Source organism: Phoca vitulina, unplaced genomic scaffold (genome assembly GCF_004348235.1).
Source record: "Phoca vitulina isolate PV1807 unplaced genomic scaffold, GSC_HSeal_1.0 scaffold1, whole genome shotgun sequence".
In the NCBI taxonomy this organism is placed as follows: Eukaryota; Metazoa; Chordata; class Mammalia; order Carnivora; family Phocidae; genus Phoca; species Phoca vitulina.
The window spans coordinates 63,757,842-63,785,687 of NW_022589704.1; the positions used below are offsets into that span (position 1 = coordinate 63,757,842).

General features: G+C 36.4%; 1 protein-coding gene across 1 annotated transcript in view; it reads right to left on the bottom strand.

Annotated features, from left to right (window-relative positions):
• Positions 1 to 2,987: 2,987 nt before the first annotated feature.
• The window catches only part of XIRP2 (xin actin binding repeat containing 2), a 341,970-nt gene continuing 317,111 nt past the window's right edge, over positions 2,988 to 27,846 (bottom strand). Inside the window, exons 6-10 of the mRNA XM_032408845.1 lie at positions 16,453 to 16,563; positions 15,992 to 16,064; positions 14,920 to 15,050; positions 4,974 to 14,298; positions 2,988 to 3,082 (exon numbers count right to left, since the gene is read on the bottom strand). Coding sequence (XP_032264736.1) covers positions 2,988 to 3,082; positions 4,974 to 14,298; positions 14,920 to 15,050; positions 15,992 to 16,064; positions 16,453 to 16,563 — 9,735 coding nt within the window. The remainder of the gene's footprint in view (positions 3,083 to 4,973; positions 14,299 to 14,919; positions 15,051 to 15,991; positions 16,065 to 16,452; positions 16,564 to 27,846) is intronic.

Here is a 27,846-nt window from a genome sequence, read left to right on the forward strand (position 1 = left end):
TAAATAAATGATACATTGGCAAACGAGGTAAATAAAGGGAAAAAGTTACGCATGTATTCTGCCTTTCCCCTACCAACTGTACCAACAAGTAACCAAATAGTAGATGAGGGGAAGCATCTTCTGTAAAAGTATTCCAACTAATAATGAAAAAGAAAGAATAAAATGAGAATATCAACATTTTGCAAACATCAATTAATGGATATGGGTGTTAAGCTTCAATATCTGCTATGATCACAAAATCAGAGACTATGTGCTTACTCTCCTTGCCAACACTCCATATGTTCCAGCAAAAGGTATCAAATCTAGATTCAGCTGACAGTTTGTTGGAAATGCAGGGGAAAAGGGAGTATGTGAATGGCACCACTAGTGTGCAATCAGCAAATCCAGACTGTGGAAAATTCTACAGGTCAGATATCTTGGGCTCTTCACAAATAAATTGCAAGGAATGAAAGAAATGGAAAGAAACCTTTTAGAAGACTTAAAAGAAATGTCAAAGTTTAAAAAACTGAGCAAAACTGTAGTATCTAGGAGAGTATATTTTGGATTTAAAAAACTATAAAAATGTAAGGAAGCAACGATGAAAAAGAATACTGTTCACTCAGAGAGTGTTTGGGTGGGGCACATGGAAGGAGCTTCTGAAACTGTTGGCAATGTTTATTTCTTGAACTTGGTACAGGTTACAAAGTGTTCACTTTATAATCATTCATTAAACCATACATTAGCTTTGTTTTTCTATATTTGTGGCTTTTTGTACAATGATTTTTAAAAAATATCAGTCATAAAATACTTTCAAGTCCTTACTAAATGTCAGCCTTTACTAGGTGTTGACAGTCAAGCATAAACACATTTCCTACAGCTGGAAACCAATTACATTAGATTGTGTTAAGAATGAGGCAAACACAGGGGATGCTCTGGGATCACTTAGGAGGAACACCTGATCCCTATGTGGGGCTCAAAGCAGGCTTCTTTAAAGACATGAAGTCTCAGTTGAGGTCTGGAGAATGAGTGCATATTAGCCTGGTGGAGAGCTGGAGGAGAGGCACAGGAAAACTCCTACAAGGAGTGGAAATGACATTTGGAACCAGCTAGATATGACAGAGAAAGATAATGATTTTAAGGACCTGAAAGTCTTCGTGAAAAGTAACACGCAATGGGAGGAAGGGATACTGGGAAAGGAGCTGGGGCAAGATTCTACATTGCCTGTTAATTCATAGTAAGATGCTAATTTGATGTTGATAGAGGAAACCATTATGTTTTAAACATAGAAGTAACCTCAGATTTACATTTTAGAAAGATCATTTTCACTACAGCATGGAGCATGGCATTGGGACAAGTTGGTGGTGGTGGTGATGGAGGCAAGAGAGAGTGGAGGCAAGGGAGACTAACTTGCTAGAAAGACTGTTGCATTAGTACAGGTGAGAGATGACACTTGGAGGATACCTGCTCTGTGGGGATGGAGAAAAGTGTACAGCTCATGAAACATTTATGGGACCTTGATTATAGGACTTGGTCTTTGCTTGGACACAGGAAATGAAGAAGAGGAAGGAGTCAAAGGTAACTTCATGTTTCCATCATTGAGTTAATGTTAATGTTATTTATTGAAGAGAGTATCATACAGATCACGAAGTCAAGGAAGGAATTTTGGTAGAGAGAAGATAATGGGGCATATTGAATTTAGTATACTTACGAGAAATATAATTGGAGATAAATATTAGTAATTAAGATATAAGCATCCGATAGAGGACAGAACTGGGCTACTAGTACAGATTTCAGAGTTACTCCACATGGATGATGATTAAAGTCATGGGAGTGGATGTAATAACATACATACATATATATACATATATATACATATATATATATATATATATATATATAAAGAATATAAACAGTGAGAAGAATAAATGGCCATAACAGAATTCTAAGGAACTCTAACATTTCAATAATGGACAGAAAGTCACCCACATAGGAGTCTGAGAAGGAATACCCAGGAGGTGGGAGGAAACCATTATACTTTGGTGTCATGGAAACCAAAGAAAAAACATGTTGCAATAAGGGGTATTTGACACTGTAAATTAAAGCCAAAGAAGATATAGCCTGATACACATTGGCTTTAGCAAAATAATTACAATTTCCACATCTCAGATTATAGCCACACCAATTGCCACATTCATTAAAATTCATTTGTAACTGTGTTAATATGGTGCTTCTGTTGCACCAGAGTGAGGGGGGGGGCAGTATATCTTACCTAAAACTGACAATACTCTAAATTATGATTATTTTTTTACTTAGATGGAACACCCAGACCTAGGTAAACTCCAGCCCACCACCTGATTTTGTATATGAAGTTTTATTGGAATACAGTTGGGTCCATCAGTTTATAGCCACACTTTTTTGTTTAGTTATCTGTGGATGCTTTTGCACTCAATTGGAAAATTTAGTGACAGAAATAGTATGGCCTATAAAGTCAAAAATATTTACTACCTGGTCCTTTACAGAAAAAGTTTGCTGACTTTTTATCTAAAACCTAGATTTTAGGGGTGCCTGGCTGGCTCAGTCTGTAGAGCATGCTAATTCTTGATCTCAGGGTCTTGAGTTCAAGTCCCACATTGGGCTTACTTAAAATAAGGTTGAAAGTAGAATCTAGACTTTAGACCAAACTAATAGCTTAAAAATCCTGATTTGCACAGCATTTCTTGATCTTTCTTATCTCTGTGCTCTCCAAGTTTGGACAAAAGGGACCCTTCTGGATTTGATCGGGAAAGCAAAATGTCAATAGGAAAAAGGTCATGGCTATCCTGAGAAAAACATAACAGAACCTGACCACATCCCCCTTTATTGTTGTTTTAGCTGATGGCAACAAGATCTAGACAAATTTGTATCTTCTAGAGACATGTGTACATTGCAGATTCCTCCAAGATTTTGCCACAGACCACACAACATTTTACCTCAGTTTACTGTTGCAGTGGTGGCATCGGAAGCAGGACTTATGAAAACTCTGCTTGTCTGCTACTAGGCACTCCATTGGATAAACAGTCTTTTGACAAAGTATACATATTTCCTTGTCTTGGAGTAGCAGCTTCTAAAAATAAAAATTTACAAAAGTTTACAAGATATTATCTTCAATCACACTGTCAAGCCAAACCAAACCCCAGCACATTGACTGGCCATGCAGTTACAGTAAAAACTCTAAGACTGTTGTCCTAATCTTGCTGTTCTGGACATAGGCCTACCATCAGATTTGGGGTTCTGGCACAATCCAGAGCCAAAGTTTTCATTTTTTAAGGCATTCTGGAATGATTTTTCCAGAGTACCTACATATATTTTAAAGCTGAAGATATTGTATTTATTTAAATATTTCCGTGATGACTTAGCGTTGACTCTGTGACATCATTTCTTAACTTTAATACATGAGACTCCTGAATACATTGAGATGCTCAGGGTCATTTCTCCTCAGTCTAAATGGCTTTAGATTTTAGGGCTTTTGGATTCTCATGTTTGCCTTTTACACTTTTCCTAACTCTTCCCTTGCTCTACAGCACCCACAGGCCCAGGCTGCTGGGCTCAGGTGAGTTATATCGCTAGCCAGTGCTTAGATAGTGGTTCGAAACGGACAGAAAACTTTTTACCTCAGTATTGTTTTGATCCTCACTACAATCCACTGAGACTAACGAACTAAGCTTTCATATTAGTTACATATAAAAGCATATATGCTCAGGGTTCTTTTTATAAATAAGGATGTACTTTAGGGCTTCGATGCTTGATTTGAGCTACTAAGTGATCCCCTTTGTTTATTGGTTCTAGTAGGACACATATTTCTATATTTAACACTGGGTGTTTTTGTTTTTTGTATTTTCTATATGATTTTAGCCAACTTAACAGAAACTGAGCATTTGAAATTAATTAGACAGCTTTGCTTGATTATGTCAGAAGCAAGCACATTGAGAAATCATATTAATCTGATAAACTAGACACATATGTTGCAAATATGATAGAGGCAAAAATATTAGTTTCAGTAGTTTTTATTTTTGAGCTTGATATTTCTTTCAATCTGTTTAGAAGAATGGACTACCCTAATGGTGCACATTAATTATGTCAAATCCTTTTATTGTAAAGCCTCATTAATTATAAAAAGTAGGGAAATATAAAGAAAAAAACTGTTCTCTGATGTTAAAAAATACTCAGTTCATGTGTTTTGAATCTCCCTCTAAATATATGATCAAATTTTTTAAATGTATTGTCCATATTCATCTGTGAATGAGGCCAATTGAGCTCTCATTTGGAGCTTAAGAAAGGTGAAAAAAATTAGTTATAGAAAAAAACTAGTGACATTAGAGAACGCTAACTCCATCCAACTTAGTAACAGTAATTAAATACACAAAAGGTCTAACTCCATACTTATACTTTGTCAAAGATATTATGCAATAAAAATCATTGAAGAACATATGAAGGGTGTAAATTGTTTGTTGGATTATTACCAGGCTATATTGAACTCAAATGCAAACACCACTTAAGTCTGGCAGTTAAAAATATGTCAATAGTAGGTCAATAGATATTATCTAATATTGTCTTAAGCAAGTGGATAAAACATTAACTTTTAATAAAAATATTAATAATGTGCTATGGGTGTGCCATTATTAAATATACACTTAGATACAATTATTAATGCTATTACATTAACAATTATTATATCTGCTGCTTTATCCAAAGTCTTATTTACCTTGACAAATACAGGTCTCAATAACCTATATAATATCATTTGTTATTCTCACACAGTGCAGATGAATCCTATATTAGATGCTTTTGTAAAAAGAAAGTAGTAAGAGCAAGCATTGTAAAGAGAAGGATATTCTCAGCCAGGGAAAGCTGTTAGTTTCAGTTATTTTCAAACACCCTTTGAACCGCAAATCATCCTAGCTATAGACCGTGTGCCTTTAAATGGGTTAATCTGCACACTGCGCAAGCTCGGTTACCGCTTATAAAGGCTGATTCCTCTTGGAAGGTGGTTCTCATCTCAGTGGTAGAAGCATCCGAAGTTTCAAATCCCAGGCTTTTAAAAACGCTTTCACTCTCCTGCCATGCCTTTTGGAAATTCCTCCTGAGCTCTGTAGGTGAATCAGAAATATCTAAACTGTGGCCAGCGATGACATCTTCATAGGTTGGTGGGGCATGCTTGAAGTCAAAGCCAGATTTGCCAGCTTCTGAGCTATGTGACGAAGAGACCGTCGTCATCGTCGACCCAACACCTTGATCCTCAAACGCATCCACACCTGAGAAATGTTCACTCACAGACCTTGTTTCAGAGTGGACGCTGGGCTGCTTCACAGGAATTTTTTCTTGCAGCTCTCTAGGACGACTGCAAGAAAAGCCTGGAAAACTGGTGTTTTCTAGATATCTCAATCCAAATTCCTCCTTACAAAACGAACAGCTTTCTTGTTTAATGTTATGGTCTGCTTCTCCATTTGTATAAACTCCTCTGTTCGACTTTGCTTCAAAAACTGGGTCAGCCTCAAATTCCCTGAACCATCTGTTTATTTCATTTTCGTGGTCACTCAGGAAATTCTCAGCCGTTTGGACAGTTCGGTTGGCGGCTTCATACCTCTGCGTGCGCTCTGTGCGGCGAGGCCCTTCCACCGTGCGGATGATCTCCACCGAGTCAAAACTCTCCGTGTCCGGCACCAGGCGCTGCGCGGAATTCACTGCGTCTTTGTGAACGTAAGCCGCCCTTTTCTCTACTTGCCTAACTTCCTCTTGAGCTTCCATGGATCCTCTGAAGGAGCCACCGTCTACATGATTTACACTAATAGGTATGGTGATTGTGGGTGGGGAGTCCCTACCACGAGTTTCTATCTTAATTTGACGACGGAGTGTTGCAGGAGACGTGATGATCTCAGACCTTTTCTCTACTATCGGAACTGGGGTCACCGGTGGACACGGGGCGGCCCCTCTGGCTAACTTTGCGGTGGTGTCTTTGAGTTTGACAAGCTGCTCAGAGCGACTCCTGGGTGGAGAAAGGGAAGCGTTTGCTGCACCAACTCTGGATGTTTGTGACGCGGGACTTCTCGGTGATGGTTCAGCAAAAGTGTCTTTTTTAGGGGACTGAGAGAGCTGGTCCTTAGCAGAGGTTTCTGGTCGCCGGGCAGTAGACTCAATTGTTATAAAAGTTGGTGATGGTGGGCGTGTTTTCAAGGAGGGAGGAGAGATCTTGCTGTCATCCAGTTTAATTTCGTGATGGGTTTTCACATGATTGTGAGCAGTTGCTTCATGATGAGTTGCTACTTGGCGGTGCTCTGTTTTTTCTACGATTGTATTTTCTTGCTGTTCACTAACGTTAGACATTTTAGAGAACGTTTCATTAAGGCTAGTGGATTTGTTTCTCTGCTTTTCTGCTTCGGAGGATATCATGGCTGTTTGAATTACATTCTCACAGGACACAAGCATATCCTCCGCTTGAGTCTTAATATGCGTTATTTCTTCTTTGATTTTTTCTATGTTATTCTCCATAGCAATGCAAACACCATATTGTCTTTTTTCTTCACTTAATAGCCATCCTGGAATAATATTTAGCAGTGTCTGAAATGTTTTAAGGCCATTTTTATCTGGCTCCACTTCAAACTGTTTTATCCTAGACAAAATCTGTTGTAGTTCTTCACGTTTTCTCAAGAATTCCAATATATTTATAGTACATTTTCCATCATCCTCCTGGGATTCTTTGAGAGAGGAAAATAAAGATTTGTTCTGTGTAATCTCTTGCTTTGAATCTTTAGTATTAGAAAAGACTTGTTTCTGTTGTATGCCCTTGACTCCAAGACATTTTTCTTCCTGCAGATTATTATATGGCTGGGGCAATTTTTTATGTTCAACTTGACTTTCACAAGTCTGTATTTGTGTTTGCTGAAAATTCTGGGTCTGTGACTCAAGATGTACATCAGTAACCTTTTGCTTGACTACCTCCTGTGCTGATTTATTCAAATGTTCTTGTTTTCTTTCAACTATTAGTCTCTCTTCCTTTGGACCAATCGTTGATGGTTCCTGATTTGTTCTTTCACTTCCTTGAGGTTTCCCACTCTCCAAATCTCTAAATTCTCTTTGCTTCTCAGGAACTATATTGAGTTTACTTTCATGGCTTTTCCCTGTGGGTTCTGCAGGCAGTTTTATTGTTACTCTTTTCTCCTTCTCAGGTAATTGATAATATTTTTCAGCTACAGATTGCTTATTACTATATTCAGTGCCTGCTTCAGTTTTCTCGGTTTTCTGGTACTGTTGTTTGCTAATGGTTTGAACATCAACATCAGATTGCCTTTTACGGCTTTCATAGATGTGGTCTGTTTCATTTGATTTGTGATCTGCGTTTGGAAGCTTGAAAGTTTTAACTTTGAAACTTGGGGAAACTGGTTTTCTTTGGGGCAAGTGCAACTCCTCCAAATACTTCTGTTGTGTTTCTTGTGTACTACACTTCTGGTGCTTCTGTTTAATTTCAGAAGCTGATATAGATTGTAACATGTCCCTTGAGTTCTGTAAAACTTCCTTTTCCATGGTAGCTTTGTCTTCTGAGGCTGCTAGAACATGTTGGATCCCCTTGGTGGTGACTGTCCTCGCTGGTGTTGTGGAAAGCTGGTTGTCAGTACACACTCTTAGTACTTGAGAATGACTTTGAGAGTTTGGGTTGGGTTGAACCAAAGTGACCCCTGAATCCATTCCAGGTAGAGGAGCCTCCTCATTTGTTTTTTGTAACAGTACTTCCTTTTGCAACTCTGACATGTTTTGATTTGGGCTTTCTGTTTTGACTATGTTGTAGCAAGAACGCTCATGTTTCTGTTTTTCAAGCTCTTCTCTTTGTTGTCTGTACTTTTCTTCAGCAATCATTAAAGGTGTCTTAAATTTTCTCATGTAAGGTTTTGGACTTTGTTTTCCTGAACATGCTGAGAACGAATGAGATTTTATAAGAGGTGCCATTGTTTTTGCCTTGGGTAGTGAAGTTTCTGGAACCATCTGGGAGAGAGACCTCATAGAGTCCATAGATAATTGTTTTCTTTCATCAAGACTTCTTCTAGATATGTTCTGCTTCATCTCTGTGTGTTCACTGCTAGTTGCCATTATTACTCTTTTCTGATCCTTTGAGGGAATAATTTTATATTCCATATCTGGCAGGGAATTTTCCAATTCAACTTTTGGGGAACTGCAATTCTTTTTATCTTCTATCTGTTTGGGAAATTTGGGTTTGGGGAGTGTGGGAGGTGGCAAAAGTACTCCTGATTTTCCTGTTAGGACTTTAGCCTGAGAATGAGTTTGCTGAGAGCTTGAGGCTTCTTGGGAATATTGTATGAATGTTCCCCTATGCTTTTCTTGAACAGAGGAGGAAAGGAGATGCGCTGGTTTAAGAGATGGAGTTGGAGGAAGGGGAGGTGGTGGAAAAACTGATAGACATTCTCTTTCAGATTTATCATCTTCTGGTGGTGGAGGAAGAGGGAGGCCCAGGAAACTTTCAAATTCAGCTTTTATCACTTCTGGGGCATTTTTTTCAGGCAACATCACTAATGGAGGTGGAGGAGGAAGAGGAAATTCGATTTCAGATGATGCGTTGGAAGGTGGCAGAGGAGGTGGAGATGGAGGTGGGAGAGAGTACTCGCTTTCTTTTACATTATTTTCAGGGTTAAGGTTGATTGAATTAAAGGACATTTCCATTGCCATTTTTAAGTCTGTGGAAGTATTTGTCTTCATTAGAAAGTCCTGGCTCTTCAGATGAACATCAGCCAGTTTTTTGTCAGTTGCCTTAAATTTACTGTGGCTTTTTGGGGAGACTTTCACTTCTGTTATATTTGGTATGTCTTGATCTCTAGGCAAAGTCGGTTGAGGGATCATATTCTTTTTCTTTATATCTTTATTAGAACATTGTAGTTCTTGCTTTAACAAAGTTTGCTTCTGAAAGTCCTCTGAAGCTTCACAGGTCTCCCTGACTGTCATATTGACCAGACCCTGGGTTGGACTGGCCTTAGGGCTTTGTTTATCTGTTGGTATTTTAGTGTTTTTGGTAATTTTAGGACTCTTTACAGAGAAAGATTCAGTCTTCTGGTGGTCATCCCTCAGTTTACCAGTTTGAGTCTGTTGCCTTCCCACTGTTTTATTGATAGATTTAGTAGAGTTAAAGATAGCATTCTTCTGTTCTCTCACAGTTTCCGATTCCTTAGCTTTTAGATTTTCCTTCGCTGACACAGTTGAAGTCAATTGTCTGCTCACATGTTCATCACTAAGATGCTGCTCTGTTGTGGTATCAGTCCAGACACCCATTTTGTCCCCTGATTCCAACACATTGTTAATAGCTTTGTGGCGTGAATTAGATAGTTTTCTCAGGCTTTTCTCCAGAGCATCATTGTTTTGTTCACGGCCTATGACAATCTTTACAGTGCCTTTGGGGGCTTTAGGGAGAGTAGCTTCAGTTCTTTCTTCTTTTAAATTCCCATGATAAGATTTGCCTGTAGTTTGTTTGGGAACATCTACTCCCGCTTGCCACCTGGCTGCTGGTTCAAATGGTCCTGGTCTTGGCTGAAGAACACTTTTTGTGTCCCTCTGGACAGCCACTGGATGAATCTTTGTTTTCTGCTCTTCTGAGGACCTTCCCATCACCCCTTTCACATCTTCTTTCATTACACCTCTTTTATCCACCTCTTTGAAAGCTCCCTGGGCTTCTTTCAGATTCCTTAATGATATTTCAAGGTCATCTTGGATAAGCTCCTTTTTCAGGATTTCTGTTCGTGTGTTTGTGGTCTTTTCAAGGCATTCAATAGCTTTGTCAATATCACCAGGGATGGCATTGGGCTGTTTAGATTCTTTCCATTGGTGGTTTGCTTCCTTAAGTGACTTGAGTGTGGCCAGCATGTCACCTTTTATAACTTCTTCTGTTTTCGCCACTGTTTTCTGATTTATGGCCTGGCTGAGGGAGTTTAGGGTTGATTTCAAATCACCTTTTATAATTTCTTCTTTGGGTGTCTTGCAAAATGTAGTCTGAGGCTCTGTCATAAAAACCTTAACTGTATTATGCACATCTCCTGGGATGATGTCAGTTTCGTTAACAGTACGTTCAACCTGAGACTGCCTTGTCTTTAGTAACAGCTTTGCACCCTCCACATCGCCACCAATTATTTCTTCCTCACTTTCTTGTTTCCTAGCTGTCAGTGTCTCACTTGACCCCGTCTGGAGTTGTTTAAGATAATCCAAAGCTCCAGTTTCTATGCATGTTGTGAAAAACTGAACATTTCCCCTCTCAGAGGCATCGATTTTAGCCCTTTCAGATACCTTACTGTTTGATACAGAAGATAGCAAATTATGAATGGTACGTTTTACATCACCCCCTATTACTTCTTCACGCTCAACTGTGTCACCAGCGTTTTCACAAAGAAGACAATAGATCGTCATATTAATATCTCCTCTTTCATCTTCCTGAATTAAAATGCCTTTCTTTACAGATCTTTCCTCAGAGAACAGGTTTTTTATTGCTTGTTGTACATCACCACTCACTATTTCTTCTTTTTCAGCATGAAATTCCATCGATCTGTTTAATAATTGAGTTTTGGTCAAATTAACATTTCCCTTCTCTTCGTCACTAAGCCAAATCTCCCTTTTTGTACAGTCTCTTTTGGAAAGCAGGTTCGCCATTATATTTCTGAGATCAACCCTGATAATTTCTTCTTTCTGTATCTGAGGAAATGCTTGATTCATTAGCTTGTATTTTGCCATTCGAACATCCCCAACTTCATCAGCTTCAATGATGATTCCAGGAGCCTCAATAACTTCTTGAGAGTAGAGTTCTTCTAACGTTTCCTTAATGCTCTTGCCAATAATTTCTACCTTCTCTACCCTATTTCCATTAAATTCATGAAGGGGTGTAGTTTCAAAGAGCCATGTAGTTGTCTTGACATCAGAAGGAGGGATTTTCTCCTTGATGATTTTTGTGGTGCTTTCATCTGCTTCCTTAATAGAATCCAAAGTTCGATTTTCAAAAAGCCATACTGCCTGCTTCACATCACCTTTCTGCATATCTTCCTGGGTGACTGTTTTGATATTGTCATATTCCGACCCTTCTCCTCTCAGCTCATCTATGGTGTGGGTTTCAAATAGCCAAGTAGATGTCTTAACATTGCCCTTCTGTATTTCATTGACACTTACTGTTCTTATATGAGTATTCTTACCACAATTTTCAGACTCAAAAAATTGTTTACTTGTCTTTACATCCCCACCTTGAATATAGTCCACAGTGGGCATAGCATCACGTGATTCTTCTGAAATCTGATCCAGTGGCTGGGTTTCAAATCTGTATCTGACAGAACTAACATCTCCCTTCTGAATGTCTTCCTGTGTGACAGATTTAATAACATACACAGTCTCTGACTGATTAATTGAGTCTAGTGGTTTTGTTTCAAAAAGCCACCTAGTTCCTCGTACATCTCCATGAATTACCTCTTCCTTTTTAACTGTTGTCACTTCATGATAATACCCTTCTCGGTCTTGAATTGCATAGAGTGGCTGGGTTTCAAAGAGCATTCTGTAGCTTTTTACGTCACCCTTCATTACTTCTTCAGTAATTGTTTTCTTGGGGCTGATACAGTCAGATTCTTCTTTAATCTCATCTAAAGAAAAAGTCTCAAAAATAAAGCACCCCTTTCTTACATCCCCACCTTGTATGTCTGTCACTGTCTTAACTAATTCATCACCTTCTTGGCTCTCTTTTATCATATCAATTGGCTGGTTTTCAAAAAGCCACCTACAATTTAAAACATTGCCTTTCTGAATATCTTCAGTCTTTAGGGCTTTGATCTTTTTCAAAACTTCTTCTGAACTGGAACTTATAGAATCTAAAGATTGATTTTCAAATTTATGCCTCATGCTGGAGACATCCCCAGCTTGGATATCCATCTCTATGGCCTTGATTTCTTTTCCTTCTTCTCCTTGTATGCTGTCTAAATTTTCTGTCTCAAAAAGAAAACATGCTGTACGAACATCCCCACCTTGGATCTCTTCCTGTTTTACAGTTTGCAATTTGACTGTTGCTTCGGAGGCATCTTTTATGGTATCAAGTGGCTTAGTTTCAAAGAGCCAGGTACAGGCTTTGACATCTCCCTTATGAATTTCTTCACTGCCAGTCATTAATGAAACTTTTTCATAGAGAGACTCCATTGGTTGGGTTTCAAAAAGCCACCTACAAGTTTTGACATCCCCTTTAACAATATCTGTTGCTTGTTCAGTTTTACCTTCTACTTCTTCCATATTACTAAAATATTTAATCGAATCAAGAGGTTGGGTTTCAAATAGCCATTTAGCAGATTTCACATTTCCAGCCTGTATTTCTTGAGCAGATATTCCTCTAATTATCTGGAATTTATGAATGCTTTCATCAAACTGGTCAATGGGCCTTGTTTCAAAAAGCCACCTACAACTTCTTACATCACCTCTTAGGATTTCTTCTTGTTGGACTGTCTTGACTTGATGATATTTTCCAAGGTGATCTTGAATGGCATATAGTGGTGTTGTTTCAAAGAGTGATTTGTTTAACTCTACGGCACCTCTTGTGACTCCTTCCACCTCTATTTTATGTGATGCATCAAATTTAATTAAATTGTTTGATTCAAAGATATGTGTGTAATTCTTTACATTTCCTCTGTCAATTTCTTCAAGTTTCACTGTTTGTATGTACTCTTTTTTATCTTCTCTAATGTCTTCCAGAGGTTGGGTTTCGAAAATCCATTTTTGGTGTCTAACATCCCCCTTTTCTTCTTCGGAGGCAGTAATTTTTTGAAGTTTTCCTACATCGGGGCTATCTTTTAAAGCCTCTATTGGAAGTGTTTCAAATAGATGCTTAGTAGTTTGTACATCACCCCCTATTATCTCTTCAGATCTTAGAGGATCTGCATCAGGAACTTCTTTTAGAATGTCTAATGGCTGCGTTTCAAACATCCAACACTTTCTGGAGACATCTGTACCTATTATTGTTTCCTTTTCAATGATGACCTCTTCTGACTCTTCTTTGATTTTCTCCAAAGGTTGAGTTTCAAATAGCCACTTTGCCCTACTCACCCCACCTTTGACATTTTCTTCCATGGATATTCCTCGGACAACTTTAATTTCCGTGATATCCTTGTTAATTGTGTCCAAGGGCTGTGTTTCAAACATCCAACGTGCTGTTCTCACGTCTCCCTTTTCAACATCTTCTCTGTGAACAGTTTTAATTTCTAGCATTTGACCTAAACCATCTCTAATAACATATAATGGTTGAGTTTCAAAATATTTTATACTTCTCTTAACATTTCCCTTAATTTCTTTGAGCTCAGACCTGAGTTGCAACAGGTGAGCTTCATCCACTGAATGAAGCTGTCCAAGCTGATCCAGATGTTGAGTTTCAAACATATATCTCACAGTCTTGACATCCCCTCCGGTTATGTCCTTTATGGCAGTTACCACTGATTCTTCTTGATGCATGTTATTCATTGAGTCTAATGGCTTTGTTTCAAACATCCACCGGGCTGTGCAGACATCTCCTCTGGCTAGCTCAGGAATTTTCTCAGCATTTTTTTCAGTGCCAGAAGAATTATCCCCCAGTGTATCTATGGGTTGGGTTTCAAACATCCATGTGGTATATTTCACATCACCACCAGCAATAATTTCTTGATTAGCAATGCCCTTGTTGATGTTATCTTCATCTGGAGAGCCATTGTTGATGGAATCTAAAGGCTGATTCTCAAAGATCCATCTCATGGACTGCACCTCCCCCTTCAGAATTTCATCCCACTCCAAGTGTTCTCTTTCTGAGTTCAGAGCTTTTTGAGAACTGTCATTCGTATTTTCAAAAACATACCGGGCTTGTTGCACATCTGCTGAAACTGAGCTCCCTGGGTTCACTTGACTAGAGACAATTTCAGAAACCTCACTGATATAATCTTTTTCTAAGTTTTTTCTTAACTCAGGATGCATGTGTTTATATAAACGGTTTAATTCGTACAAATTTCTTTGCTTAGTATATAATTCTTTGGGTACTGGTGGTATTCTAGGAGAGTTGGGGAATTCAGGGGACTGGGAAAATGCTGTCACATCTATTGGAGTTTGAAATATATCAGGTGGGGGAGGAGGAAATTCTTCCGTCTTTCCCATAGTGGTGGCATTAACTTGTACCAGAGTTGAGGAAGTGGCACTGTGGTCACTGTTTTTTGTGGTTGATGTTTCCTTCCTCTGGAGGGTCGACATGCAGGAAGTGGAAGAGGTACTCACAAGTGATGATGGTTTTAAAGTCTCTTCACATTCACTTCCGATCTTTAAGGGAAAAAAAGTCAAATCTTATAAAAACGGGTGTAGTGGTGAAGACTACCTAGGCACTGCCCCTCACCTGTCCACCTGCTACGATATCTCCATTGGAAACAACAGGTGACAGACTCCTTTGAGAGACCTACTTAGGTTACTATCTTTCCTATAATTCATTGCACTTTCAGAGTTATATTCCCCATTTGATACATCAGCAGCTCAGTATTTTAACATTTACACATAATCTTGATTATTCTTCCTCCTTTGCTTAATATGCTATGCTGAGTAATCTAGAGGGAAACAATAAAAGTCTTAAAGTACTTTTGAGGGTTGTTTTGTTTTCCTTGGAATTTTAAGCAGAGTATCTGACATTTAAAATTGACTTTATTATTTTATCTAATGCTAGTTATTAAATTTTAGAGCACATATAATTTTTCCATTTTTTTTCTAGTGAGGAAAGTTTTAACTCTACTGCTTTTCTCATGTAGAATAATATCCTCCTTTTGGAACAGACAAGTACTGGCTCAGGATTTAGTTGAAAAACCAGATCAAACATTCAATAATTTGAAAATGCTATGCATTTACATCTGGTTTTTACACTTAACATATTTCTATGTTGAGAAATTGTCTTACTTTAATCTGCTTGGCTGGGGTCATCTCTTTGTCAGAATAAAGGACCTTTTCCTGGGCAGACTTTTCAAATTGCTCTTTTAAAAACTTAGTTGAAACCTTCGGAATCTCTTCATCCTCAGGTGTATCAATGACTACAAACAGAAAAGAATACCAGGGATGTGATATAACAAATAAACATGATATTTGAGAAGGAAATTGCAATGCTGTAGGAAGCTTCTCACAATATGTGTTAAATAAAAAAGGTTCAAGGTACATATGGCACTCTTTCATTCTGTAAGTTAGTATATGTCAAGAAATATAGGAAGAACAGTGGTGGTGGTTATCTCTGGATGGGAATTCATAAGTAATGGAACTGTTGTTTATTTTAATTGTATATATTTTTCAAGTGTTCTATAAGCATGTTTTACTTTCATGCTTAGGAAAAAATAAAAGTTATAAAATAAGAAAAGAACAGCAGAAGAACAGAAAAGGAAGACCTACTTCCATTAGGAAAACCAAAATAAAGCCAAAATAGTTAGAGCCAAGTAATGATTGGGTCACAATTGGCTTAAATCTTCCCTTTTAGCTCTTCAAGGCAACAAAACTTTTCATTCCCCTTTTGTAGGCAAGACAACCTGCATGGGTCTTATGCAAACTCGCACAGATTTGTCTGTAGTTTAATCTCATATCTGTAAGTTGCAAAACTGAATTTAGAAGTGTTTAAATCTGTTATTAAAAGTAATACCATCCAGATAACATTTCTGTTCTCAGGGAGCTTGATGAACATTAAGATTTATTCTAGGTCCCCGAGGCAAAAAGCAATTCAGAGGTGGCTGGCATATCACCTTCTAGGCTTTTAGGATGAATTCATAAGGCTGATGGGCAGTGAACTATTTTAGAAGCTTATTGAATCTATTACCACACGCAGAACCTAATTATATATAGAAATACTACTCTGTCCCCTTTGGGACCATGAGTCATAGTCACTAAATTTACTCAGTGGGAGGGATTATGCTTTGGAAGGCTTCCATTCAAACACAGACACATCAGTGGGATAAAGGTATATTGGGGTCAAATAATAACAGAGTCTCACCTGTTTCTTGAACATACTGATGGAACTGAGAAGCTTGGCTTATTTCCTCAGTGTGTTTTTTAAGATGAGAGGCCTATGTTTAAAGATAATTTTAAATAAATAATTGCTTTTAAGAAGTCAGTTATTTTAGTACTGTACATATATTCTTCATTTCACAGTGATTTTCTTTCAAAACCTCAGTGAACATTGAGAGATGCTAATTAAACTTCTATCCCTTATTTTAATGCATGGGCTCACGTTATAACAGAATATATATGAATTAACATCTAAAGTGCACTCATATTTTTAGGGTGCTCATTTTATTTTTCAAAGAATGTCAGTTCCAAAGTGTGGAAATAGACACTGATATGTATTGATATTAATCTCATAAAGGACATTAAAAGCAATTGCTTACAACGAGGTCAGAATTTTCACACAGCTTTGTAATCTGTTTGGAAAGTATTGTCTTTCTAAGTAGTTACCATTTCTGTTCCAAGAACATCACTTTTGTGTGTTTTGGAAGCTTCTTGTTCATTTCTTTCCATTTCCTGGCTGCCTCTTGAAATGTCGACCTGGCTGCTGTGGATTACGTCCTGAAAATAAATGAATAAAGAAATATACAATGTTTAAGAAAAGTCTGAAAATTTTAACTTTTTTTATTAAGGAAAAAATTAAAATTATTGAAAAAAATTAATGTTCCTCAGTGCATTAGTTTGCTTGGCTGCTGTAACAAATTATCACAAACTTAGTGGCTTGTAACTGCACAAACTTAATATTTTATAGCTCTGTAGGTCAGAAGGCCTGACTGGGGGTGTTGACAGGTGTTAGAAGGTATGTATTCCTTTCTGCAGGTTCTATGGGAGAATCTATTTCCTTGCCTTTTGCAGTTCTAGAGACTGCCCATTTTCCTTGGCTCATGGCCCCACTCCTCAATCAGGCGAGGTTTTCTCACACTGCCAACTCTGATTCTCTCTCCTAATTCCCTGTTCCACTTTTAAGGAACTTTGTCATTACATCAGGCCAATCTGGATAGTCCAGGATTCTCTCCCTGTCAGAAGGTCAGCTTATTAGCAGCTGTAATTTTATTTGCAATCTTAATTCTCCTTTGCCATGTAACTTACATACTTACAGATTCTGGGAATTAGGACATAGATTTCTCAGGAGTCTTTATTCTGCCTACTACCCTTAGTAAGCTACAATATGAGAAAGATGAACCTCAAAAAGAAAATGCAAATCCTTGATGAAAAAATATATTTTTTTGTTTACAAGCCAACTTTACATGTTACAGAAAAGCATTTCAGTCTTCAAGTTGGCCATCTAGTTTGATGAAACATCCAGAGTTCAAATGAAGAATATAACTGATACAAACAGACCATATTATGTTAGTGTATCTCTCTCTCTCTCTCTTCACACATGGGGCTACTTTTGATTTTGGTTAAGTTAGCACAGGTGACCCTGGCTGAATTGGATGCTTTGAAGCTCCTGTTTATTTTGGTGATCCAGTCCTGTTGTTACTATAGAATGTGATCTGATATAAGTATATGACTGATTGATTGATATGATGAATCAGTTGGCATACTGCTAAAAATCTTAACATCAAAAAATAAGGATATGAAGAGATTACTCTTCAAGAACACATGAATCTGAACTTGTTTGAAGTTGGGAATTCACTTTCATCTACTTGACCATCAAACACTATTTTTGAGATATGATTTTTAAAAAATTTGCCTTTGTAGAGAATAGTCAGGTGAACAAAGATCCATTATTATTCATCAAATAGGAGCACTAATTTTTTTTACACAAGTTAAATAGTTTTGAGCTGTCAAATTCTAATCCTTTAAACCAACAATAAGTTTAAAATTAATTAATGAGACCTTGACTTTCTTGTTTTTGTTTTTGTTTTTGTTTTGCTAGTGGACTTGTAGTGTGTGGCTTTTTCCCCCTAAGGGTATTTGGTATACAGGGTAAAAGTTTCATTAACCAAGCGGCCATTAGACATCTGCTCAGAGATATATAGTATGATCTGATCTTATACTTTTCTAGGAAGGAGAATTAAGAAAAAAAGTTGGCATCTTCCTAAAAGTTCTACAGAGAATTGAAGGCAAAATGTAGGTTTATACTTTAGAATGTAGATTATATTTCTTTGGATGTATTAGTTAACTAGAAATCCTTTCACAATGTATACATATATCAAATCATCATGATGTATACTTTAAATGTCTTATATGTTGTATGTATCCTTTAAATGTTGTTAACTATACCTCAATAAAGCTGAAAAATGTAGATTGTATCTCATTAAATTAAATACCAGTGTAATTTTTTTCCCTGAAGCAGAATGGTTTTCTATCCTGAGTTAATAATCCATATATATAAAATGATATTTAATAACATGCTTGGCACACAATTTGTGCTAAGGAAAAGTTTACTTAATGAGTGGATGACTAAACTAGCAAACTTCTATTAATAAATTATTTTCATTCTATCTTCTATTTGCCAGAGAATGTCCTAGAAATGAGATGGAACAATGAGCGAGTCATGTACTTTACTTTCTCAAAAGGGAGTATAGAAAATAAATAATCCATAGCTTTTCCTTTAAGTTCAAATAATCAAAATTTGATTTAATAGGAAGCTTTGCATAATCAAGTTTTATTTAAGGATATCAGTGACATTAGGCTGTAGGGAACAATAACAATCATTGAAAATGCATGAGCACAAATAGCAACTCTTTCGGTGACAACTGTTTACAACTGTAAGAAGTCTTTCCATCTGTAAAGATACAATGGAAATAGTCTAGGGCTTTCTTATGATACTGATTAAACAGACAATGAAAGAGCAAAGGACAGTGGGAACCTGACCAGTACCAAGGTCCTTATTGAAGGGCATCATGATCTTACTATAGAATCATGTCTCTACTTAGAGTTCCATGTGACAAGCTATGGCGCAGAGACATTCTTATTTGGCCCAATTAGTGTTTTTAAATTTGGAATTAGTTAATACCCACAAAAATCAAGATTTCTGCCTGCTTTTGTAAATTTTAAAGATCTGACAACACTGGGTTCATATTCCAACATGTGAGCTGCTTGCTGGAACAAAGTAGTGGCCAAACTTTTTAGTTGGGACATGCACTTTTCAGTTGGTCACTGTTCCCATCATTCACTAATAAGTAACACCAAGTTGACATTCAAAAAAAAACCTGCCTGGAACCTATAGAAATTTTAGTTTCTTTCACTTGTTGCTAATCATCAGGCTGAAAGAATAGAGTTAGTGATTTGAATCTGCATGTTGAGAAAGACAAATGCACACACTAGGAGTAAAAAACAGTAAATAAATGTATTTTTAATATATTTTGAAAGTTATTTTCTGGGCAGTCTATACTGAATGTGTATCTACTTGAGTAAAAACAATCCATGCCTGTCATGTCTATGTATATTTTCTTGTAGGAGATGACACAACATAAACAGTTTGAGGGTACATAAATTTAGAATTTAAGTTTCTACTTATGTGCTATTACTAAACAGAACTGTAATTGTTGCATTCGTTTGGTATGTTAGTGTCAATGCATCAATTTTACTGCCCCCAAGTTGCTGTAATTTATATAAAGTCTGTCTTAAAATATGCCAAGATTTTATTTCTATCGTTACTGTGTTTTATATTTTGCAACTAGTTTAGTTTGGATTTTAAATCTGACTTTCATTCTTCTCAGTTGCTGGTGTCTACAAAGTACAGGTTAGGTAAAAGGATGGATCATAATAATGTTCAAGAGAAATCAAATTACACAAATAAAATGTAATAAAGAATTCTGGCAAGAATACCATACATAAATGCACACAAAATGATTAATAAAATTGGTTCTTGAATATGAAAATCCAATATAGCTCAGGGTGCAAGAGACAAAATGCAGTCTTGTTCACAAGTTGGATCAACCAGGTGTCAGAAACGGGGACTTTGTATTAACTCCCTCCTCTACTAGGTATGTCGTAATCTTGGGTAGGTCACTAAATCATACTTAAACTCTTTTTTTCATCTCATTCATCCATTTATAGAAAGAAAAACAGATGAGATATGTGCTCTAATATTGGAATCTAAAGGAGGGAATGTGGCACAATCGCAAAATAATATGATGTTTGTATATCTCTTACCAATCTGATGTCAGTTCATATGTTAGACAAGTGTCTTACAAAAATCTATCCTTGATATATACTTTTTTTTTTAAGATTTTATCTATTCATTCATCAGAGAGAGAGTGCACAAGCAGAGGGAGAAGCAAGCAGAGGGAGAAGCAGGCAAAGGGAGAAGCAGGCTCCCCGCTGAGAAAGGAGCCCAAAGCGGGACTCGATCCCAGGACACTGGGATCATGACCTGAGCCAAAGGCAGCCACTTAACCGACTGAGCTGCACATGCACCCTTGATATGTACTTCTAAGGAGATTTCTCCAGCACAAGAAAGACTTCACGTTCTGCCTACCCAACTTGCCATTGTTATTATCATCATAGGAAAAGGCATTGTACATTTCTACCAATAAAAATTCAAACTCTTTCTAGCATAACAAGTAAGGAAAGAATAGGACCAATTTTTTTTATGGTGACTCACTATTATTGTGACTCTTAGAAGTATACACAATAGAAAAAAATGTGATAAAAATTTGGCAGAAGAGTACGTAGTAACTGCCCCACTGGAGTGGAAAAAACAGTTCATGCTCAATGCCAATAATTCAGCTATTCACTAATCTCATTTTTAATAAAACTAGAAATAGTTATGATGTATTAATGCTCTTTGCATCCTTGTCAAACAGACATAAACAATACCAAAAATGTGCTATTTATGTTAGCAAAACTGTCAGAGGATTCAAGGTTTGAAAGAAAAGGCAGTTCTTTCTTTTAAGTGATGAACATAACAATTTCTGGTTAATATATTGTGTTTCTCTAGATTTGGATATATTCAAATTCAAACCTGTTTCTTTTGCCATGGGTTTTCTTTCTTTATTTTTAAAAAGTTTTCTTTAAAAATCTACAATAAAAATTTGATTTCCCTAGGGTTTGAGCTTCAGGTTAAGGCTTTTCTACATTCACTATACATTTTTGAAATCATGGCTCAAAAATTATTTTCTGTTTAAAACCTTTCCTGACTTCTATAGAGAGTTACCTATTCGTGCTTGTTTTTTGTTGTTGTATTCCCATCCTGTCAGTAAACATCTTTATTATCTACTTATCACATTTCACAGTCATTAGATAATATGAACCTCTCATTTAACTGAACTCATGCATCCTCACATCTCCATATTTAGCATCCTGACAGATAGTAGATGACTGCCCTCCCCCCCGCAAACACACACACCGCCTGCCTTAAATATCAAGGAGTAAGTGCATGGGCAAATAGTCACATTTTTTTCCAAGAGTGTGATAATTTTATAATTTTAAATCTAGTTTGAAAATTGAGATTCTAAATTTTTTCCACATAATCCTATGGTTTTATTTCCTAGTATTTTAGCTAACAGTCTTTGATACTGAACATTTTGTAATTGGTGGAATCACTGAAGCCAATGTGTATAACAATAACATGTCAATCACTTTACAAAGTGTTCTCAGAAACAGGCCTCTTGACAACCCTGCAAGGGAACAGAACATCTATGGAGGAATATGGGCAGAGCTGTGATGCTCTAAGGAGTAATTGGCATCATCAGAGGGAGGGGAAGCCTGTACCAAGAAACCAAAAAATGCACGAAGACAACAAACATACACAATGGGATAGAACATTTCAAAATAGAAATATATATTTTCAAATAGCCTTTTTATAAAAATATCTGCGTGGTGATGGGGCGCCTGGGTGGCTCAGTCGGTTAAGCGTCTGCCTTCAGCTCAGGTCATGATTCCAGGGTCGTGGGATGGTGTCCCACATCGGGCTGCCTGCTCAGCGGGGGGCCTGCTTCTCCCTCTCCCTCTGCTCCTCCTCCCTGCTCATGTTCTTTCTAATAAGTAAATAAAATCTTTTTTTAAAAAAAGATCTTCATGGTGCTAAACAGACTAGTTTGTTTTTTTTTTATCTGCATATAAGCTTTTTTTTTTAGGTTATGTTAATCTCCATACATTACATCATTAGTTTTTGATGTAGTGTTCCATGATTCATTGTTTGCGTATAACACCCAGTGCTCCATGCAGAATGTGCCCTCTTTAATACCCATCACCAGGCTAACCCATGCCCCCACCCCCCTCCCCTCTAGAACCCTTAGTTTGTTTCTCAGAGTCCATAGTCTCTCATGGTTTTTTTTTTAGTGAATTAGTATTCATTGAGTTGATGAAATTGAAGTGTAGTCAAGCATCATCTAGAAACAGCAGAATGCATTGAGCAGAATTACTATGACATGAAGAAATTAAGTTGAGATATTTATGATGACAATGAAAGACAATACTTTATCCTAATTTTTAATTTATACAAATAGGGAAAGATATCAAGGGGAAAGAAGAATCAAGGTGATTGCAAGTCCTGATTCTTTGTATAACTCAATATACTCAGAAGTGAAGCCTCCAATTTTATTTGGCTCGATAGTAAAGCTATGAGCATGTACTAGTTGGATTGTCAGATCCAAAAGATCGATGATGCAGAACATTAAAAGAAACTTAGAAAGTAAGGTGGTGACCTTTTCCTTTGAAATCACTGCATCCCTAAACATAAGTGATCTTATATACCTTCACCTATGCATTTATTCAACCAACAGCTCTTAAGTACTAAACAACCATCTCCATCACATTGTGCTAGGCATTTTCAGTATTGTTTTAATAAGAGTTTCTACAATTATACCTCAATCTATTTAAATGCCTATCAATCATCTATCTATCCATCTATCTCTGTATCTATGCAATATATAAAAATATATACATATATATTTAATGGAATAAAAAAGCTCAGCTTGAAATTCTCTGGAGGAAAGATTCATAATAAATACAGGTACATGAATTATGTAGTTTTATTACATAAATCTCTGGGAGAAGTATTATCATTCAATTAATTTCAACTTTTTTTTTCACTGAAAATAATTATGCTTTGGTCATATTTAGCTACTAAGAGCAAAACTTATCTTTTCTAATAAAAAATACTTGATTTAAAAGTCAAAATATTGGACTTCAAAAAGAGGTTTCTGCATTAGCAATGTCAGCTTTAACTGCTAGAACTCTGACTGTCCTCTTCTTTCCAAAAAATATTATTTATAGAGCCATATCCCTGCGTCCAAAAATGCTGAAGATTCATAAAAAGAACATATAAAAGATGCACTCTCAATGGGCCATCAAACATATTAGTTATATAAATAACAATATATTATTTGACAAACTAAAAAAGCAGGATACATAAAAACATTCAATTTGTAGTAAAGGATGCCCTCCAGAAGTTTTATGTAGATGTGTGTTAAAGATATACATACGTATACAGTATTTCAATCCAACATAGACATAAAGCATCTTAAAACCAAAGTGGCACGAGGATATAAATAAACATAAAAGCACAATAAAGAGGCTAAAACTTTGAGTCTCAAGGAACACTGAAATTACAAATAAAAAGCTTGCAAGAATAATGAAAATATTTTAAAGAAAAAGAAAACCAGAGGTTACATGTATCTTATATTAATTAATGCAAACCAAAATAGAGAAACAGAAGAATTCTACCTCTTCATTACCACCCCTCCCTTACCAATATCCAATAGATCTATAAGCCCTGCCAATTCTGTTTAATTATCTCTCGAGTCAATGCTCTCTTTACCCTAACCTTCTGACCCATGTAAGTCCTTGTATATTTAATCTATTTCAGTAGTCTCTTAACTCTTCTTCTTCCATCTAAACTTGACCCCCTTTATTTCAACACTATAGAGCCAGAAACATCTTTCTTAAGTGCAGATCTATTCATCTTACTCTCTCGTTTAAGTTTCTTCAAGGGCTCCTGATTGCCTTAGAATAAAGTAACAGTTCTTTAACATAACATAGAATTTTCTTTAGTATCTGGGCTTTGCTTACATCTCCAGCTTCATGTTTCAATTTTGCCTCACTATATTCACAAATATACTATTTTACCTTTTATATAAGGTGTTCCTTTTGCCTGGAATGAAATTCTATATTCATGAAAAACTATTTCAAATCTCAGCTGGAGCATTCTCTGCTCTCAGATGTCTTCCTTGATCATCTTTCATTCAGAGTAAAGTTTATTACCTCCTTGTGTCCCAACAAACCTCTTTATATTTTCTATCATAGAATAATTGCACTTTAGTTATTTGTTATATGTCTATTTCTCTGATATAGTGAGCTCCTTGAGGGCAAAATATTATACTCATCATTGAATTTTTGTGGCTGACATATGGTGGGTGCTTAATGACTATCAGCTGAATAAAAAAAATATATATATAAGGCATACACTCCAGAGTCATCCTTCTTGAGTTGGGATCACTTCTGCTCACTTTCTTTGGGCAGGTTACTTAACCCCTCAATGTGTCCATTTCTTGTCCTCTCCCCAACCCTTCCCCCCAAATAAAAAGGACTAATTAGGGACTAATAACAGTGCCTATGTCAGAGGGTAGTATGAGGAGTTAATATAAGTGAACACTTGGCTCATAAGTGCTACATTAGTGTTTGCTATCTTTACTTAACAGATATTCATTGCACACTTACTTTGTGTCAGCTATTTACACAGTCAGCAAGGCAAAAAAAAAAAAAAAAAAGAAAAAGAAAAGGTGGGATGAAAGTAGATTGTCTGTGGCTCTGTCTATGAATTTTACCATCGAAATTTACCATGAATTTTTCATTATAGAACTAAGCCCAGAAACTAAAGAAAAAACAAGTTCTAATATATACATTTTTTTTCCACCAGAGAAGTAGTGGGTTTCAGGGCTTTATTCAAAGAGAGATAAGGAAAAAAGTGCCTGTGATATTATGACTCCTCCAAATCATTCTGGCTGCTAGGACGTGGAAATACTCTACAGAGACATGGCCAGAGAGTGGCTTTGTGATCACCTATTCACCTATTTAGTTTTTCTATGGTTCATCTTTCATGAACTAATACCTAGTGAACAGTTCATAGTGATTTACAATTATGCATTTCTTCTTTCCTAGAAGTCCTGTTGTATGACTATCATTTAGACAATAAATTAAAAATGTTAAGATTTGTATATTACATATATATATTTTTTTAATCCAGTCACAGCTCCCAGTTTCAAGCATCAGAGTCTGAGTGATTTAAACAGGAAAGGTAATTTGTTAAAGAGATATTGGATGGCAGAGGTGGGGAGTGGAATTCATGGAATCTTCAGGATTACAGAAAATGAGACTTGGAGGTTTTGTAGCTGGTAACAGAGCTGAATAATGCTGCAGAACCATCTGGTGAATGTACCCATGCTGCTGACACTGAATAACAGACACATTCATTGCCAAAGCTATCAATAGTATATAATGGATGTTGCTTCTAGAATAGTGATTTCTTGAAATTGGATGTTGCTAATCTCCTGCCACCAGCCATAATTAAGATTAATTCCACATAGTCCCTGCTTCTCATGTCATTTCATCATTTCTTTATGCAAAGTCTGAGTTGGGGGTGTCTGATTTTTACAATCTAGTTCATAAGTCTGGGTCCTAGATACCAGGAGGTCTAGGACAATAGGCATATGGTATTTGCAGCTTCTCCTAGTGGAGGCTGCTTCTGCTCATTGGGCAGAGGAGTTCCCAAGTATAGAAGAAGTTTCAAATGTCAAAAAGAATGACAAGTGTCCATTAACCCTGCTAAAAAGAGTATTATTCATGAATGCCGAGGTCTTCTTAATCAAATGGAAACCAGCTAAAAACATAAGTAAAGGTGTTTATTTTTTACAACAGATAGCATAGTAGAAAACACTATTCATGTCTTATAATGGAATTGATTTGGGCCTATTTCTTGGTAATATATATTCCATGTGATACTACAAGTACATGTAGGAAGACTTTGAGACAGTACAATTTGCCTAAGAGGTCGGAAAGAGTTCCTGTTAAACAAACCTTCCTCTTTCTTTTACTGTCCCTCTGAGTCTCTATGGCCATCAGTCTTGTTCACTGGGAGGAGTGACATTTTAAATCATTATATAAAATCCAAACAGAAGGAAGAAACACAATAAAATAGATTTGGCTCTGATGAAACCATTTCAAGATTATCTGTGCAAACAAGGCAGTGTAATTATCAGTTATGGCTACAAATAAATTATTCTGATCACTTGGGTTTTCTTCAAAATAAGGAAAAATGGGGAAAAATAAAAGGGTAACTAGTTGCAATTTCACTGGTCAATGTATCTACTAGCAACATGGGGAATGAAAAGAGATTGAAGTGGCAGACAGGAATATTAGATTATAGCTGGAGTTTGTCATCAATTCAAGAGAGAAATCAGGTAAATAAGTTACAACTAATTTCAGTCTCACTTAAAATCCTCATTTGTAATCTTCTGGGACAGAGAGTGGGGAAGCACTGAAGGAGATAGATATGAAGGGTTACCATGGATTGAGTGTTGTATGTGTCAGGAAATGTACAAGGCTCTTCACACTTGTACAATGTCTAATTTCTTTAAAACTCTACTGTTCATAAAATCTACATGTTGATTACACATAAAAGAGAGAAGGTAGAATGATATGCAAGATTTTAAAAACACCAAACATATACCATGAATATAATGTTTTCATAAGAATTCCATCAGCCAGCTATTTTGAACCAATGTTTTTAACACCTAAAAGCAGTAAGTGATGTATTCAGTGTGCACTTATTATGTGCTTAGAGTGTGTGTAAGGTAGGGAAAAGAGAAAAGGAGATCCATTATCCTCAATCAGTTAAATATACTGAAGAACATCACAATTCTGAGATGCCTTCAAAGAATCCAAAAATTAATAATCATGTAGTAATTTGTATTGCATTAGCTCTTTAAAAATCACTGGGTCTTTCACTACAATATCCTTTTCACTACGATAGCAGGTAACTACACATTTTTTCCTTTCTTTTAGGGCTGGTGATTCAGTGAAACATCTTTTCTATCAATATAATATTGGTCATCAAGTGCAAAGGTTTGACAAATACAAAAAATGCCAGAAGTTTAAGAGGTCTCAAAATTGAAAAGGGTTCTTACTAAAAAGGGCCAAGGACTATTTGCTTTAAGTACATGCTTACGTAGTTTCATTTTACATAAAAAATATATCAACAATTAGTAAAAATCTGAGCCATTTAATTCCTATAGACTTATAGAAAAAATAAGATGAAATGAAATTTAAGGACATACTCTGATCTGTAATGGATGTCCTCCCAATTAAGCTTATCAATGGCGGTGCACTGTAGAGGACAGAAAACCTACGCACCTGCTGGAGGCTCATAACTGAAGATCAAGTTTGTTCTTTAAGGATGGATCAGAGCAGATGAGATTCAAACAGGCATTGATAAAAAGGAATGATAGGTCTTTAAAACTTACCTCAAATATTCAGATAAATATTCAGATAAATATTTGATCACATATCTCAAGATTATAAGAAGAGAGATTATACTGAGAGTAAGTGTCAAACACAGAGCCCGTGATTATGAAATGATTTAACCTGCATTTTGTGTGAAAAGATATTGTCTGTCTCACCACTATTTTATAGGAACAAATCAACATATTTGCATTTGGTTCTGCTATAGAAAAAGTAGTTCTGTATGTGTCTATAATTCTCTCATGCATAGTTTCTTCACATTCCTTCCTCCCTGCAAATTATTGCTTCTTTTCTTTGTCTATTTTCTGTACCCAGACTTGATGGTATACTCTGTCATTATCATAATTTCCTTTAGTAATGAAAAAGACCTAGAAAAATAAGGGCATGAGGAAAAGTTATTGAGGGGAAAAAAAAGGAAAATTCCCTTTT